The 15,690-nt window shown below is 36.9% G+C and overlaps 1 protein-coding gene across 1 annotated transcript in view; it reads left to right on the top strand.

Annotated features, from left to right (window-relative positions):
• LOC139970655 (RNA helicase aquarius-like) overlaps nucleotides 1–13,982 on the top strand; it is a 39,636-nt gene extending 25,654 nt beyond the window's left edge. The window contains exons 29-41 of the mRNA XM_071976530.1: nucleotides 143–190; nucleotides 987–1,028; nucleotides 1,494–1,631; nucleotides 2,224–2,295; nucleotides 2,822–3,009; nucleotides 3,583–3,754; nucleotides 4,368–4,538; nucleotides 5,482–5,567; nucleotides 6,687–6,798; nucleotides 7,328–7,390; nucleotides 8,916–9,029; nucleotides 10,410–10,624; nucleotides 11,445–13,982. Coding sequence (XP_071832631.1) covers nucleotides 143–190; nucleotides 987–1,028; nucleotides 1,494–1,631; nucleotides 2,224–2,295; nucleotides 2,822–3,009; nucleotides 3,583–3,754; nucleotides 4,368–4,538; nucleotides 5,482–5,567; nucleotides 6,687–6,798; nucleotides 7,328–7,390; nucleotides 8,916–9,029; nucleotides 10,410–10,624; nucleotides 11,445–11,496 — 1,473 coding nt within the window. The 3' untranslated portion in view covers nucleotides 11,497–13,982. The remainder of the gene's footprint in view (nucleotides 1–142; nucleotides 191–986; nucleotides 1,029–1,493; nucleotides 1,632–2,223; nucleotides 2,296–2,821; nucleotides 3,010–3,582; nucleotides 3,755–4,367; nucleotides 4,539–5,481; nucleotides 5,568–6,686; nucleotides 6,799–7,327; nucleotides 7,391–8,915; nucleotides 9,030–10,409; nucleotides 10,625–11,444) is intronic.
• The last annotated feature ends 1,708 nt before the right edge of the window (nucleotides 13,983–15,690 follow it).

The following is a 15,690-nucleotide window of genomic DNA, read 5'->3' as shown; positions in this document are numbered from 1 at the left end:
GGCATACATTTTAGATCAGACAGGGTCGTTTTATCCTCCAATAACCGTTTTCATTGGAAAGTACAAACTCGCTATCAGACTATTAACATGAACTAGATAGATGATTACACATTTGTTTCATATCTTTCTTTCTATTTATCAGCCTGTGTTCAAAGGGAAATCTTTTGCAGAAGACATGGATATAGCCGAGGTAAGGAAATGAAACATTTTGTAACGCTATATCTTTCTGCCAAGCAATATGTGCAGAGAATTGAAACTTTCCAAGTTGCTACGTTGTAAACTAGGAAGAAATGTATGAGATATGGATATACTAAACTGTGATTGGTCAAATCACATGAGCTGACAATTCTATCTTGTTCTGATGTTCTAATAATGAGGAACAAGTGTGGCGGCATAATTATATTATATTATTATATACTGTACCTCCCAGGATATTTCCCACATGAAATGAATGTGCTATTTTCTAAAAAGATTTCTTTTGTTGGGCTAGAAAGATAATTGTGCCTGTCAAAACCTCCCGACGGGATTGACTTTGAATGCATATTCGAATGTATATGTGGGTTAAACCTCGTCCTCCGTATGTTCAGAGAGATGTCAGTTTTCCCGCTCAGTTGTACCTGAACATGTGTTGTGGATATGTCCTACATGTACACCGGTTTCAAAAGTTCAACGAGAGGGTTGGTTTGTTTTCTAGCTGGGACTAAACAGGCGTTTAGTACAATCATATGATGTATTTTGTAAGTGTAAGGTTGCTTGAGTTGAAGGTTTTTTTTTTTTACATAACATTGCCCGAAATTACCAAGAACAGTAGATTTGAAATGTCTCTCATGTTTACGTGTTTTTGTTTTTTGTACACCGAACCTTAAAGATATTTAATATTTTTTATCTTCAGGAAAATTCATTCACTGATCAGCAAAGTTATTCAAACAGCAAAGTTCTTCTCGTTCTGAAATTTTCTAAAAGTGTTTGATATTTCTCATTTACAGGGTTGCTATAGACACATCAAGAAGATCTTCCAACAATTGGAGGTAAATAAATTCTTACAGTTTTAACCCAGCAAAATCCAGTACTGTGAAAGACATGAATGAGAAATTCAAGAAAAAATTATCAAGAAAGTAGAAGATTTAAATACTATGATCAGAGTTACAAGTCTGTGGCAAGAATCTTATTTCAGTCAAATATTCTTTCTCTATAAAAAAAAAAACTTTTTTAAATTTAATTTTAATTAGTTACAATAGTTGCAATGATGATCTTACTATAGTTAGTTTATTTTTTGTAGTAAGTGATCATTCACTGTTACATTAGCATGCAGTCTGCATTTTATCAGCATCTCAGCAGATATATATATATTTATATTATATACATACTTATATTGATAAGAAAAGAATTTCCAATTAGTTGGCTCTAATCAAGCTGTTAACATTTATAGCATTCAGGACACAACAGTTGTATATGAGCCATTTTCTCAACCTTACTTTTTCAAACCTTGCCAGGAATTCCGTGCCTTTGAGTTGCTCAGGAGTGGCAGAGATAGGTCCAAGTATCTGTTAATCAAGGAGGCCAAGATCATTGCCATGACCTGTACTCACGCTGCCCTCAAAAGGAGAGACCTCGTGGAGGTGGATTTCCCAGTAAGTATGGGCGGGTTTTTCACTAACATTTCACTCGTAAAGTTAGCTTTACTACGCTCTTTCATGTGTTTGTCATGGTGACAGGTGTTATTTTTATCACAGGCTATCGATAAATGCAAAATTAGCTGATATTTTTGGTAAAATTAGCAAACCATTGTGAATAGTGGAATGTTTGTGTGAAAGTGTTTTTGTTATATTAAGTGTAAGGGAGGAAGGATGGTAGAACATGCATAGTAAGTTGTTACCATCTATGGTAACAATCTCTAGCTACCATAATGTTACTAAGATGTCTTTGAAATCGTAAGACGTTTTCCAGCGCTCATAAAGAGCAGCTTTTGCAGTAAATGTTGATGTTACATTGCGAGAAATAGATATGCAAAGGAGGCACGAAGGTTGGCTTTGTCATAATGCATTTATTTACAGACATAAGATTTTCTTTAATGTACTACAAAATACCTACATTGGTAAGGTCCATCCCTTCTTCATTTGAACAGGAAGTAGTTATTTGATGCTTTATATCATTCATTTTTTTTTTTATTCTTAATATAAATCCTTATGTAATCCTTTTATCTTGGTTGTTTCCTTGGTTTAGTATGACAACATCCTGATGGAGGAATCAGCCCAGATACTGGAGATTGAAACATTCATCCCTCTCCTCTTACAGGTAAGGTGTTCCACGTTTCACAACCCTCAAACTTGTATCAGCAGTGGTCTGACGACTGCCAGATTGAATATATAACAAACATAAATGAATTAAAAATAAATCAGTCAATCAATCAATCAGTCAAAGATAAATGAAACTCTTTGATTGAAACATTCATCCCTCTCCTCCTACAGGTAAGGTATTCCACGTGTCACAACCCTCAAACTTGTATCAGCAGTGTGGTCAGACAATTGCCAGATTGAATATATAGCAAAAATAAATTAATCCATAAATCAGTCAATCAATCAATCAATCAGTCAAAGATCAATGAAACTCATTGTTCAAATTTTGGAGGTATTCTTAATTATTAAAATCTATTCATTTGATGATATCTCAAAAATATGTCTTTGAAGTTAGTCTTGAATTTTTTGTTTGTGAGCATTTAAAGTGGGTCTTTAATATGCCATTCCCTCTTCTCTGTTCCCTCCCCCCCCACTGCCCACCCCCTTTCATCACTGTTCTGATCCATATGACATTTTCATCGTAGAATCCTAAAGATGGATTTAATCGTCTGAAACGATGGATCATGATTGGGGATCATCACCAGCTGCCTCCGGTCATCAAGAATATGGCCTTTCAAAAATTCTCCAACATGGAACAGTCTCTCTTTACCAGATTTGTTCGTCTCGGAGTGCCCACAGTGGACCTCGATGCTCAGGGTAGAGCGAGGCCAAGGTAAACTTCATTTTTGCCGAGTTTGATTGGAATCATAAGTATCATGATACCCGTGTATCCATACTTGGGAGAAATCACTGTTCTAGTTTTGCCCAAATTTTGTCGACAAAAGCTTAACACTAGTTTGGGGCTTAATCCAAGATATATATAGCAGAAAGACCAAACAAGACTAATACCTCAAGTGACTGTCTGTTATTAATGTTGACATTAATCACTTTAGATAAATATTATGATCAAATTCCGGTGCTGTGGCCGAGTGGATAAAGGCAGTGGCATTTGAAGCAATGAGGTTTAGCAATCGGGGGGGCTCTGGGTTCGATACCTGGCCGGGTCATTGAGGTGGGTTTTTCATCCAAGAGCAATCTAGGGTCTCCCGGTTTTTCTGAATAGAAAAGATTTAAAATTTGAGTAAAAATGTTGAATTGGAAGCCACCTGACGTGTCAGTTGTAATCCATAAGCTCTTGTGAGCTTCACCCACATTTGTGGTCGCTTAAGCGTTGTAAAAATAACTGCTGATTACTATTATGATTATTTTCATTATTATTAATTCCGATAAAATATTTTCTATTTAGCATTGCCTGTCTCTACAACTGGCGATACAAGAAACTGGGCAACCTCCCGCATATCACATCTTTGCCGGAATATAAGAAGGCAAATCCCGGTTTCGGCTTCGACTACCAGCTTATAAACGTCGATGACTTTAACGGAGTCGGGGAATCAGAACCGAACCCTTACTTTTATCAGGTAAAATTAGCTCTTGGCAAATATTACTTGCACTGTTGGTCTTTTTGTTAACTTTACAATACATTCATGCAATACATTCTTGGCTATGGATATAGCATCTTCTAACCTCACAATACATTCATGCAATACATTCTTGAGCTCTTGATATAGCATCTTTTAACCTTGCAATACATTCTTGGCTATTGATATAGCATCTTCTAACCTTGCAATACATTCTTGGCTATTGATATAGCATCTTCATAAAATGTAAACAAAATTTCTGGATCCTTTATGCTTTGACTGGTTTATGTATTATACCTGGAGGAAATGTATTTCTGAGACTGGAGTTCACTTCAATAGCTCGCATGTATCGAGTGTTTTTATTTCTTTTCGACATTTATTCCATATATTAATAGTCCTTATTCTTGATCTTCTTTGAATTTCCATTATTTTGACAGCTGTTTTTGTCCATCACCGACAGTGGTGAATAGTTTTCCCATTAGGAAGTGATCAGTCTTGTTTGAAAAAAGATGATGTTTTTTCCTGTTGAAGTCGAGTTTTCTACAAATATGATACTGGTAGCTTTAAAGAGATAATTAACAGAACACTTGCAATATATTTTTTTTCCCTATAGAATCTGGCTGAAGCGGAGTACGTGGTGGCAGTCTTCATGTATATGAGATTACAGGGCTACCCTGCAGAGAACATCAGCATATTGACCACTTACAACGGACAGAAACACTTGATACGAGACATCATCAACCAACGCTGCGCTGAGAATCCTCTGATTGGAATACCCAGCAAGGTAAGACAGAAAGAAGAAAGGCATAATTCCTCTGAGAGGGAGAGTTTCACATCTCATCTGTTATCTCAAGAATATCCGAAGTTTGTGTATCGAGATAAAGTCAGGTGTGCTGTTATTTACTGTTTGTGAATGTTGTTGTTATTTAAGAACAGAATTATTGTAATTACTTCATGACGACATCCTCAAGGAATTTTTTTACAGCTTATCTAAAGAATATCTGAAGTTGTGTAATGAGATGAAGTCTTGTCTGTTTTTGTTTACTGTAATTGTGTTATTGTTATTGAAAAACAGTATTGGAATTAGTTTCACCATGGAGGTAATAACAGACCATGGTTTCACGAAGACATATTCAGGGCCTTGTCACAGCTTATCTACACATCATTTTTTTTGTCTTGATGGTTTCATGATCGATTCAGGAAATGAAACCATTAAACCAACAGTTGCTATGGAGATTGGATCACACACACTGTATGACTTGTGATTATAGTTCATGATGACATCATAAAGGCCTTGTCACAGCTTATCTATGTATCAGTTTTATGTGTTGATGGTTTCATGATCGATTCAGGGAATGAATGAAACCATTTAATCGACAGTTGCTATGGAGATTGGATCACACACACACACTATGACTAGTGATTAGTTCATGATGACATCATCAAGACCTTGTCACAACTTATCTGCATATCAGTTTTATGTCTTGCTGGTTTCATGATCGATTCAGGAAATGAAATCATTAAACCGACAGTTGCTATGGAGATTGGATCACACACACACTATGACTTGTGATTAGTTCATGATGACATCATCAAGGCCTTGTCACAGCTTACCTACGTGTTATTTGTTGATGGTTTCGTGATCGATTCAGGCAAATAAAATGACAGTTAGTGTGTAGATGTTTTTAATAATCCTATAATTACCACCTTTACTTCTACCATTTCAGGTAACCACCGTTGATAGGTTTCAGGGTCAACAGAATGACTACATCCTGCTGTCCTTAGTCCGTTCTAGAGTGGTTGGACATTTAAGGTTTGTTTTCCATTTTTATCTAGAGCCCAATAATGCAGCTTTAATTAGCAACAATAATTAGCTTTACTATATATGAAATGTCATAAACCCTTGAGTCTTATGAATGTTATTTCTTGTCAAACCCTGAACAAATTCCAAAATTAACACATAAAGTTTGATATTTGATTGTTAAATATGAAGAATTTATTTAATCATCACCCTTATGATATGTTACATTGTATTTATTTGTTCAAGTTACATTCCTTTTATTTTGAATTAATTGTATATATATATATATATATATATATATATGAATGGTTATGCAATATTTATGTGGGATTTATTGTGGCCAATACTAATCCTAAACAGAATAAGGTCTGTTCAAGAAATTTGTCAAAATCAAGCGTTAGTATATTTTTGATTTACTACTTAGTATTCTAAAATTATAAGCCAAAGTTATAGACAAATTTTCAAAGGAGCAAAGAGGTGTTTTTGGGCTAGAACAGGATTCGAACCAGCAACCGGAGTTATCCTGAAAATTTTTTATTCAAATTACGTTCCAACCAAAAACAATTTCTGCTCTCCTCAAATTAGTTATTACTTATTAATCTGTGAACGAAACTAGCTGCTTATACTGATGGTGAAGATGGTTGGTTTTATTGTTTCCTCTAAGATTATCTGTCCAGTTTATACCATTCCATTCTGAGATGGACATGAATCATTTAGGAGGGCATTGTGGTTAAGGCAGTGGACTTGTGATCTAAGGATTACAGGTTCAAGCTCTGGCCAGATTATTGCGTTGTGTCCTTGGGCAAGGCACTTTATCTCCATTGCCTCTCTTCACCCAGGTGTATAAATGGGGACTTGCGAGGTGACTTTTAAATATAGTTGCATGCGCCGGTTTGTGGCTGCACCCTATGGGAAGTCCCCCAGGGGCCATGTGGCTGTGGTGCACTGTGGTGCCCCAGGAGAGATTGTTTGAATTGTGCACACTTTGGTGTGTAGATGTGACAAGTTACCAATGACCAGGGTTACGTACAGTGCGGCGAGACTTTATTGTAAGTTGTGCTATATAAGAACTGTTAATTATTATTATTATTATTTATATCAATCTCTCTCTCTCTCTCTCTCTGCTCACAGGGACGTTCGGAGGCTGGTAGTTGCTATGTCAAGAGCTCGTCTCGGTCTCTATGTCTTTGCCAGGGTGTCTCTCTTCCAGAATTGCTACGAGCTCGCTCCTGCTTTCAGACTGGTAAGCACTGCAGGTTTCTGTTGCACGTAGAAAGTCTGAAATTAGATACTTTGGTTAGTTGGTCATACGCATGAAAGAATTCTATTTGATTTCCCCTTTCACAGGGTATTGAATCTTAATGTAGCATGTCACATTTTCTTTGTCGCTGTGGTTTGTACGATGAACAATGCTTGTGGTCCTTGGTGCAACCACAACAATCATGTTGTTATTCACAACCTGAAGGAACTGTCTGTTTCTTGTTAGTAAGATAATGTGTAACTCAAACATGATCAATATAATTTGGAAAATATTAAATTGATGTTGTCATGGTGATTATTTATCATCTTTCTCCAACAATATTTTCACTTGTGACAAAGTTGGTTCACAACTTTGTTAGGAGCATTGATCTGTTCACTATAACAAATGATCCATGTAGTGTAACTTTGCGATACTTCCGTATAGGATCACTTCCCCCCACCCCCACCCCCACCCCCACCCTTCTTCCTCGTTCCATGCAAGCTCAATTTGATCAGCTTTTCTTCTTTTTCAGTTGATGAGTCGGCCAGTGCACCTCCATTTGGCCCCAGTGGAGACCTTCCCCCCTAGAAGAAGAGTAAGTAGAGATTTCTCATCAGCAATGCTTTCTATATATGATTGTCAAGTAATGTACATTCATACAAAATTTAAGTCTATACAGCATAGAGCAAGTGACGACAAGGTTTAAGAATTTGTTTCAATTATATAAAATTCATATGAAATTTATTAGTAATGTTGAGCAGTTTCATTTATGTTTAATCTATGGGGTGCTGACAGGGAGGGGGGGGGGGTCTCAGAGAGCTGACACCAGTTGCTACATGTTATTTGTGAAAAATTGTTGCCCACATCAGATAAAAGCAAATTTCTGAAAACAACATGCTTCCATAGTTCATTGGCATGTGCTAATTAATATCCAGTTGTAATTTGTGGGAGTTGGATTTTGTTGTCTTATCATATTCATTTCATTGTGGGAGAGGAAAGAGGGTGAGGGAAGGACAGGAAGCGGATGATATTGAGCAAAATTTTAGGATTAATCTATTTTTTTTTCCTCGTTTCTTTTTGGATAAAAATCTGATGTGATGATTTGTACTCGTTTGTCATGGTGATAATGCGGTATAAAATTCCAATTATACTTCCTGCCCTCTGTACAATGTTATGCATTATGCAATTTGTAATGATGACTCATCAAAAATCATGTTTGGTAGTGTTTTGCATGACTTGCCAATTCTTGTCAACAAATTGTCTGTTATCGTGTTTTTAATTTGTGCTTGTACTACATTTTCTAGTAGCATTCAGTTATTCATCGATCCTTTCATGCTCGAATAAGGGTGTCTGGAAATTGACGTCAATGGCACTGCTTCTATTTGTCTATCTTTTCTCTCATTTCAATGGTTACGTTTTTTTGCTTAGGAAAGAACCCTTTCTTGTAAATTATTGAGCAATGGGGGAGTGTAAATATGAGAGTCGGTTCAATGGTTCAATGGTTAGCTTGTGTGTGCCTTCCACTGTACTAAAGTGTTTGTTTTGTAACACTGTCATAATATTAAGTCATCTGTGATCCTTCACACCTTCTAAAGGAAATTTAAAAGGAAAAAAATTGGGGGGAAAAACTGGCAAACTGAAATATGAAACTAGCTCACAAAGTATGGCTAGATTCAGGGAGAGATGTTATCTTCTGTTTGAGTTGAAGTTGCTTTTAAGTAAAAGTTGATAATGTCAGTTTTTAACAGTTTTAATCATTTCTCATTGGATCAAAATCAAGATTGGTGGTAGGCACAGCGATGACTGAAAGAAAAGGAGAAGTCACTTTTTGTAGTTTTATTTATGATTCTGCAACAGAATTCCTCAGGTTTGAGGGTTTCATTCTTGTTACCTTTATCAATCAGCTGTTACAGAAACTTTCTGTAGGAGCTATTAATATAAGGAAAATAAAACCCATGGAATAATTGATCTTCTCTCCTCAGTCTGTCTAAATGTTCTGTGATATTGGGCTCGCCTAAACATTTTTCATTCTTGGATAGAATGATTGATTTCTTCTCCAGGCTACTAATGCCTCCTGCCATTGGTTAATAATTACCGTTGCATTCTACTATCTTTTACAGGTTGACCAGAACCCACCGGGCCCTCGGTTAGTCATCGAGGACATGCCCCACATGGCTCAGTTTGTCTACGATTTCTATCAGGATAAGATCAGGGAGATTGAGGCTAAGATTGGAGTGAGTATTACATAATTATATACAGGGATGTAAGTCTTCCGTATTTTTACGGAAATCTTTTTTTTTAAATTCCAATACAGTTTCCCCAAAATTGTACGAATATCATAGACACAACGCGGCAAAAATGCCTGGCCCGTCGCAGCAAGCTAACTTCAATTTTCACTCATCGCTCAACCAAAATACCATTTTATTTCCTGTTACACATCGCATTGCACTGTACAACATTGTGCCATGTGAACATCGTTGCGTACGTGCGAACTTCAAATCGCCATAGCTCATTTCTGTCTTTGAAAAACCTTGCCTAATTCACATCTTGTTAACTGCTGGTGCTCGACATAAGTTTCGGAATTAAAGCTTGTGATATTTGTGAGCGGCGGAAATCTACGAGAAACGCATATGATAGTCGATATTTGTGATCGCATCGAATGTGAGACTGTTTTTTATTCCGGAGTTCGCTGTGACGTATTCGTAACTTTGAGCTAGACTAACATATCGATAGTGTGTAAGTAGTCAGAACTAGGAGTAGGATGTTTTAAGCGCTAATACTTTTGAGCTAGCCTAACATAACGATAGTGTGTAATTAGTCAGAGCTAGGAGTAGGATGTGTTAGGACGGGATTCACCCGGGGTCTCTGAATAGTTTTCCAGGGTTTTTTTTGCGCTGCACTTACATCTCTGTATATAGTCATACTTCAAATCGCCATAGCTCATTTCTGTCGTTGAAAAACCTTGCCTAATTCACATCTTGTTAACTGCTGGTGCTTGACATAAGTTTCGGAATTAACGCTTGTGATATTTGTGAGCGGCGGAAATCTACGAGAAACGCATATGATAGTCGATATTCGTGATCGCATCGAATGTGAGACTGTTTTTTATTCCGGAGTTCGCTGTGACGTATTCGTAACTTTGAGCTAGCCTAACATATCGATAGTGTGTAAGTAGTCAGAACTAGGAGTAGGATGTGTTAGCGCTAATACTTTTGAGCTAGCCTAACATAACGATAGTGTGTAATTAGTCAGAGCTAGGAGTAGGATGTGTTAGGACGGGATTCACCCGGGGTCTCCGAATAGTTTTCCAGGTTTTTTTTTGCGCTGCACTTACATCCCTGTATATAGTCATAAAGTTAAAATAATTGCCATCTCAAAGAAATCTTCACAAGGTTTACTGTCTGCTTTTAAGTTTCATTCTGTTTGTTTAATTTGGGGGGGGGTTGTATTTTTCTTCCAGCTCAAGTTATTTCTTTAAATGCAACAAATAATAAAGCACTTTTCATATTGTTCATAAGTCAACCTTCCACAATTTGTTAGCATGGTCCATTGATCAGCAATTGAGTGGACTATAAATTAATTACTTTACTGTGGTTTTTTTTTTTTTTTTTTAGTTTGAAAGAAGACATGCTTTTCTCAGCAAACCACCAAAGAGGAGAGGACCCCCACAGGTCAAACCTCCTGGAGACCCAGAGGAGGGGGACAATACACCCATGGAAGAGGACAAGATGGAAGCAGTGGAAACAAGCCAGGCGGCTGTGAAGGAGGAGGATTCCAGCAAGATGCCCGAACACCCCGGAGTAGACAGCAGTGATTCGGAGGGGGAAGAGTAAGCGACTGTCCTGATTTTAAAATCTCATGTAAAACATTTCAGTATCTTCCATTTATCATTGCATAGCATTAATGTTTCTCTCCAGTGGTTACGACTGAAGTGATAATACATTGGAAGAAAAATCCCACAATGGATATTTGAGATCTTATCAAAAAAAAGTAGCTATTGCTCTTTCCTTCAAATGAAATGCTTATATGAATGTATAGACACACCACAACTTTTGATAGCATGAAATATGCGATGGACTTTAGTCACTTTACTCTGGACATAAGACTCAGAACCAAGGCAGGTATTGTCAGAGACAAATGGCAATAAGCAAAAGAAAAAATGGATTTACAAGTCCTATAAATGGTATTTGCTTGACAGAAAGTTGGACTGTGGACAGTTTATCAATTTTTTCTCAGGTAATAAGAGAAACTGACAAAACTTTAAATGTCATTTAAACATTAATCACCACAGATGCCCTGAAATGGAAAAAGACATTATCAGCCAATCAGAGTCCCCCTCCCCCCTCCCCACCTCCCCTTTTAGGATTCTCTGATGTTCATTCAGTGAATAGGAAGTAAAAAGGAATACACACACACACATAGTGAAGACATTCCATTACAGAATGATATTTTCTGACAATCATCTTTGCTATTCACACAACACTGATAAGAAAACTCCAGGTCATCGGGAAGACATACTTTGCTCGACTTTAGCCTTCGTCATGCGGATTTATAATAGAGAGAGTCTTCAGGATATGAATTGTCTGAAATATGCAAGATGTTCATAGCTGCAGTGTAATGATGAAATAAACTTTCTCGCCTCTTTCCAGCACGGCTACCATCAAAGCAAAGGGAGGCACAGAGGAAATCACAAAGTCTTGAGACATCCGATGGAAAATGACCGACTTACACGAAGAGCGATGTTACTAGGCAACAGAGGATAACATGAATTCAGGGAGATAGAGACAGAGAATGAAATGGAGCATCAAAGGAAAGACAAAATATTTGTCCAAGGACTAACATGATACATGATGGTAGTTTTCACCTGACGTCTCACAGCCAATTACTTTTCCCACATTTTTTGTTTTGTTTGCCTTTCGAACATTTCGGCCATTTTTATTCACTCCTTTTTTTATTACGTCCTCGCAAACATTGACTCTCAAAACGGTCCATTTGTTCACTTTCAGTTTTCATTTCTAAATTCATTGTTATTTTGTCAAATAGTTAAACAAAGTGGAAAATGATATATCATTAGGAAATGCAATGGGTAATGGTAGGAATGTAGGTAGTGGTATGCAATGGGTAGTGGTAGGACTTACTCTATTAATAGGAATTACCACCTGGTGACAGTTTATTTTGTACCGTTTTGTAAAGTTAAATGCAGGTATTCAAATAGTATCACTGTTTACTTTATACCCGAACCCACTACCAATTTCACACTAAATTTCTTTCTCATTCCTAGTGTTATGGTCTGTGCCAACTTTTTGGAATTTTCTTTTCTTCTTGTGTAAACAAGGTGACAGGAGGTGTAAAATTATCCCCAGTATTTCATGGCAATAACAATTTAGGTCCCACTTCCTGTATGCAAAGTAGGTAATATTTAAGTTTAATAAATTAAACACTTTACAGTCGTGCAATTTATATACAACTTTGGTGAATCAATTATTTTAGGGACAGCGGAGCCGGGGGGGGGGGGGTTGGGGGGAGCATTGGTAGATAAACAAAATTTACTACCTAGACAGCGGCACATCAGTCAGGGATATCTATGAACAATGGGTGCTAAATATTTGAATTTCGTACCTTTTTTTGAGTAAAGTTATTTCTGCAACTAATTCAAGTTTTCAAAAGGGGCTTGCCCCCACCCACCTCCCCCACCCTATTTCATTGTGGGTGCTCTTATTCTGATGCTTTGATAAGAAAAGTATCGTGATAGTTTCATGTTTGTTGAGATGCTTTAGAAAAGTCAAAAAAAAAAACTCACAAAAATTAAAAGATTTTTGTTTAAGTTTGTATAAAAGAAGATTCAATTAGCTCCAAAGGTTTATGTTGTTGAAAAGCAGCGTGCATATCACCGAGTGGTGGGAAAAGAAGAGCATACATAATATTCCATGTTTCAGTGATGGAAAATAAAGGAAAATTAGTGGAGTCAAATTTGCAGGGAAAAAAAGACAGTTAAGTTTCATCTGTTGACGAGATCAATTATGTTTATAATTTGATAAATTTAAAGATATTGAAATCCTGATACTACGACAGGGTTCAAAGAAATTTGATTAGCTTATTTATAGTAGAAAAGAGCAATGAAACTCATGGCTAAAAATGGAACTTTAACCAGTTACCTCTGGATCAGTAGCCCCTTGCTTTACCTACTGAGATATCCATCCCTGAGTTGGTGGTGATCCCTATATAGACATTACTTTGCTGGGGGGAGGGGGGCAGAGGGGGATCAGTCAGAAGCCACAGTACCTTGCATACCCTGTAACCAGGGATCATCCCCCAGTTTCATTCGATACAACCCAGCCAACAGCAGCAGGGAAGAGCTTTCAAAATGAGAAATTCTGATTTTTTTTTTTTAAATATTTGTAAAGTATACCTAAGTAAATGAACTCCGGAAAAACTGACTGGGAAATTGTCCATTCACTCACAGTTTTACTTTCAATTATAATGTTTGTGACTTGAGGTGAAGTCTGTAAAACAGACTTTGAATGACATTTGGAAATTTGGTTTGTATTCTGTAAAACCAAATGTGCAGGATCTCCATTAACTTCAGAGGCAGAATTTTAGAGATTCATATTGATTGATTGATTAATTAATGAAGAAAAAAGACATAGATGTGTAGACATAGTACCAAACTAGATTCTAGTATGTTCTTCTATTGTGTGATGTCACCAAGGAAACTTCTTTAATTCTAATGCCATTATTTTCTTACAAATAAGACCTTTGAGGTCAGACAAAAAAGGGATGTAAATTTTCATATTATGTTAACTTTTAGTTATGTCCTCTCCCCCACCCCTCCCCCCCCCCACCCCCAAACCTTTCGAGGGGGAAGTCCAGGATGAATAAGGTTGGCCCATGAAAAAATTGGATAATGAATAACATATTCTTAGTTTCATTTCATTAAGGAAAAATCAGACATCAAACTAAGGTACTTAACGATGTAATTGTCCCCAGGACCTGGCCAGGCTCTCAATGACATTGTCCTCACTCACCCAAATATACACACATAAACATTTGTGTATTTTGTACAATCCCTACTTTGTTTTTTTTACCAATTTACCTTTCCAGACATCCAGGAAGAGCTGTAATGTGTAATGATTACAGGGGGCAATCTCATGATTGTGTAAATAAATACTTTTTGTGTCATTTACAAAGCGATGTTTACGTCTTTCCTTTTTCCGTGTGTATGTTTTATCGGCCATTTTTTTATTTATGGAAACGTTGCTCGGTTTACCAAACGAAAAGAAAATGTATATTTTCGTTCGCCATTTACTGACAGTTTCCAAGGAAATGTTTATCTTTGGCTTTATTTAAAAAAAAAACACACCTAATAACACTGTTTAATCCCCAAAGTAACTTTCATTTCCATTATGATTCGATGCATTTGTTGCCTATAGATCGAAACATAAATAAAACACTGTACATATAGGTTAAGTTTTGGAAACGCATGTCAGGCCATTGTAGATGATGTCTGGGGTATTTGTTCTTTGTTTCGATGATAATCGTAACCTTTCCATTCAGTATGGCGTTTGTGACGCCCAGAAAACACGATATTTCAAGAAATGAAGGACGGACCAATTCATATTTGGTGTGTAGAAGTACCACATTAAATACATGAAGCCTAGTGTTTTTTGTGGAGGTCAAAGGTCATTTGGGGTTACCAGGGGTCAAATTGTATAAACCTTGTAAACACGATATCTCAAGAAGGGAAGCTAAGGCAGATCTCATACTTGGTATGAAGGTGTATAACACTGAGTCAAAGAAACCTATTGATTTTGGCGCAGGTCAAATGTCATTTGGGGACAACAGGTCAAATCGTGAAAGCCTTGTAAACATATTGCAAGAAGGGAGCCTTGGATAGATCTCATATTTGGTTTGTAGATGTACCATATCAAATTTAAGGAGTCTATTATTGCTTTTGGTGGAGGTCAAAGGTCATTTGAAGTCAACAAATGCCAAACATTTACTTCACTCCCCCTCTTACAACAGGTCAAATCGTGAAAGCCTTGTAAACATATTGCAAGAAGGGAGCCTTGGATAGATCTCATATTTGGTTTGTAGATGTACCATATCAAATTTAAGGAGTCTATTATTGCTTTTGGTGGAGGTCAAAGGTCATTTGAAGTCAACAAATGCCAAACATTTACTTCACTCCCCCTCTTACCTGTCTCTCTACACTAACACCTTCCTAAACATAATTTCGCAAGGGAAGCTTGGACAGATCGCATGTTTGGTATTTATTTGTACCACGTTGAGTACAAGATGCCTAATGTTGCGGGCGGAGGTCAATCATCAGGGGTCAAATTGTGAAAAACATGTTTTACACAATATTTCAACAAGGATAGATGTCATATTTAGTATGTTGATATATCTTTCACATTTAGTACAAGAAGCCTGTTGTTGTGGTCAATGGTCATTTCAGGACAGCCTGTGCCATTGTGAATTAATTGTTTGTCACATCACACTGCTTTCCATTGTATAACTAAGATCATGTATGTTGTACACCATCACTATACATTACGTCAGATTCATGAAGAAATTTGCTCATGATACATTCATCGAAACCACAATGAATATTGTATTCTGGTTCTATAGTAGCTTTAAATTCCAATAAATCGTTATGAAAGGAAACCACCATCTCAGAATCATGCCCCTAGCTCGAGTCTCGAGATATAGTTGACTGAATGTAACCTAGTTTGACTGTTTAAAACTCCAGGAAGTTGGATCACAGTAGTAGGGGTCTGTGATATCATCTTGTCAAATGCTCTATGGAAGCTTTAACTTCTAAGGCTATTATAATCTTCTTGTTGATTTATCCTTGAAAACTAATTTCATTTGGAATGTTTGCATAGCTACCAAAGT

The sequence above is a fragment of the Apostichopus japonicus genome, chromosome 8, assembly GCF_037975245.1.
Source record: "Apostichopus japonicus isolate 1M-3 chromosome 8, ASM3797524v1, whole genome shotgun sequence".
NCBI lineage: Eukaryota > Metazoa > Echinodermata > Holothuroidea > Aspidochirotida > Stichopodidae > Apostichopus > Apostichopus japonicus.
This window is presented reverse-complemented; position numbering and strand designations above follow the sequence as displayed.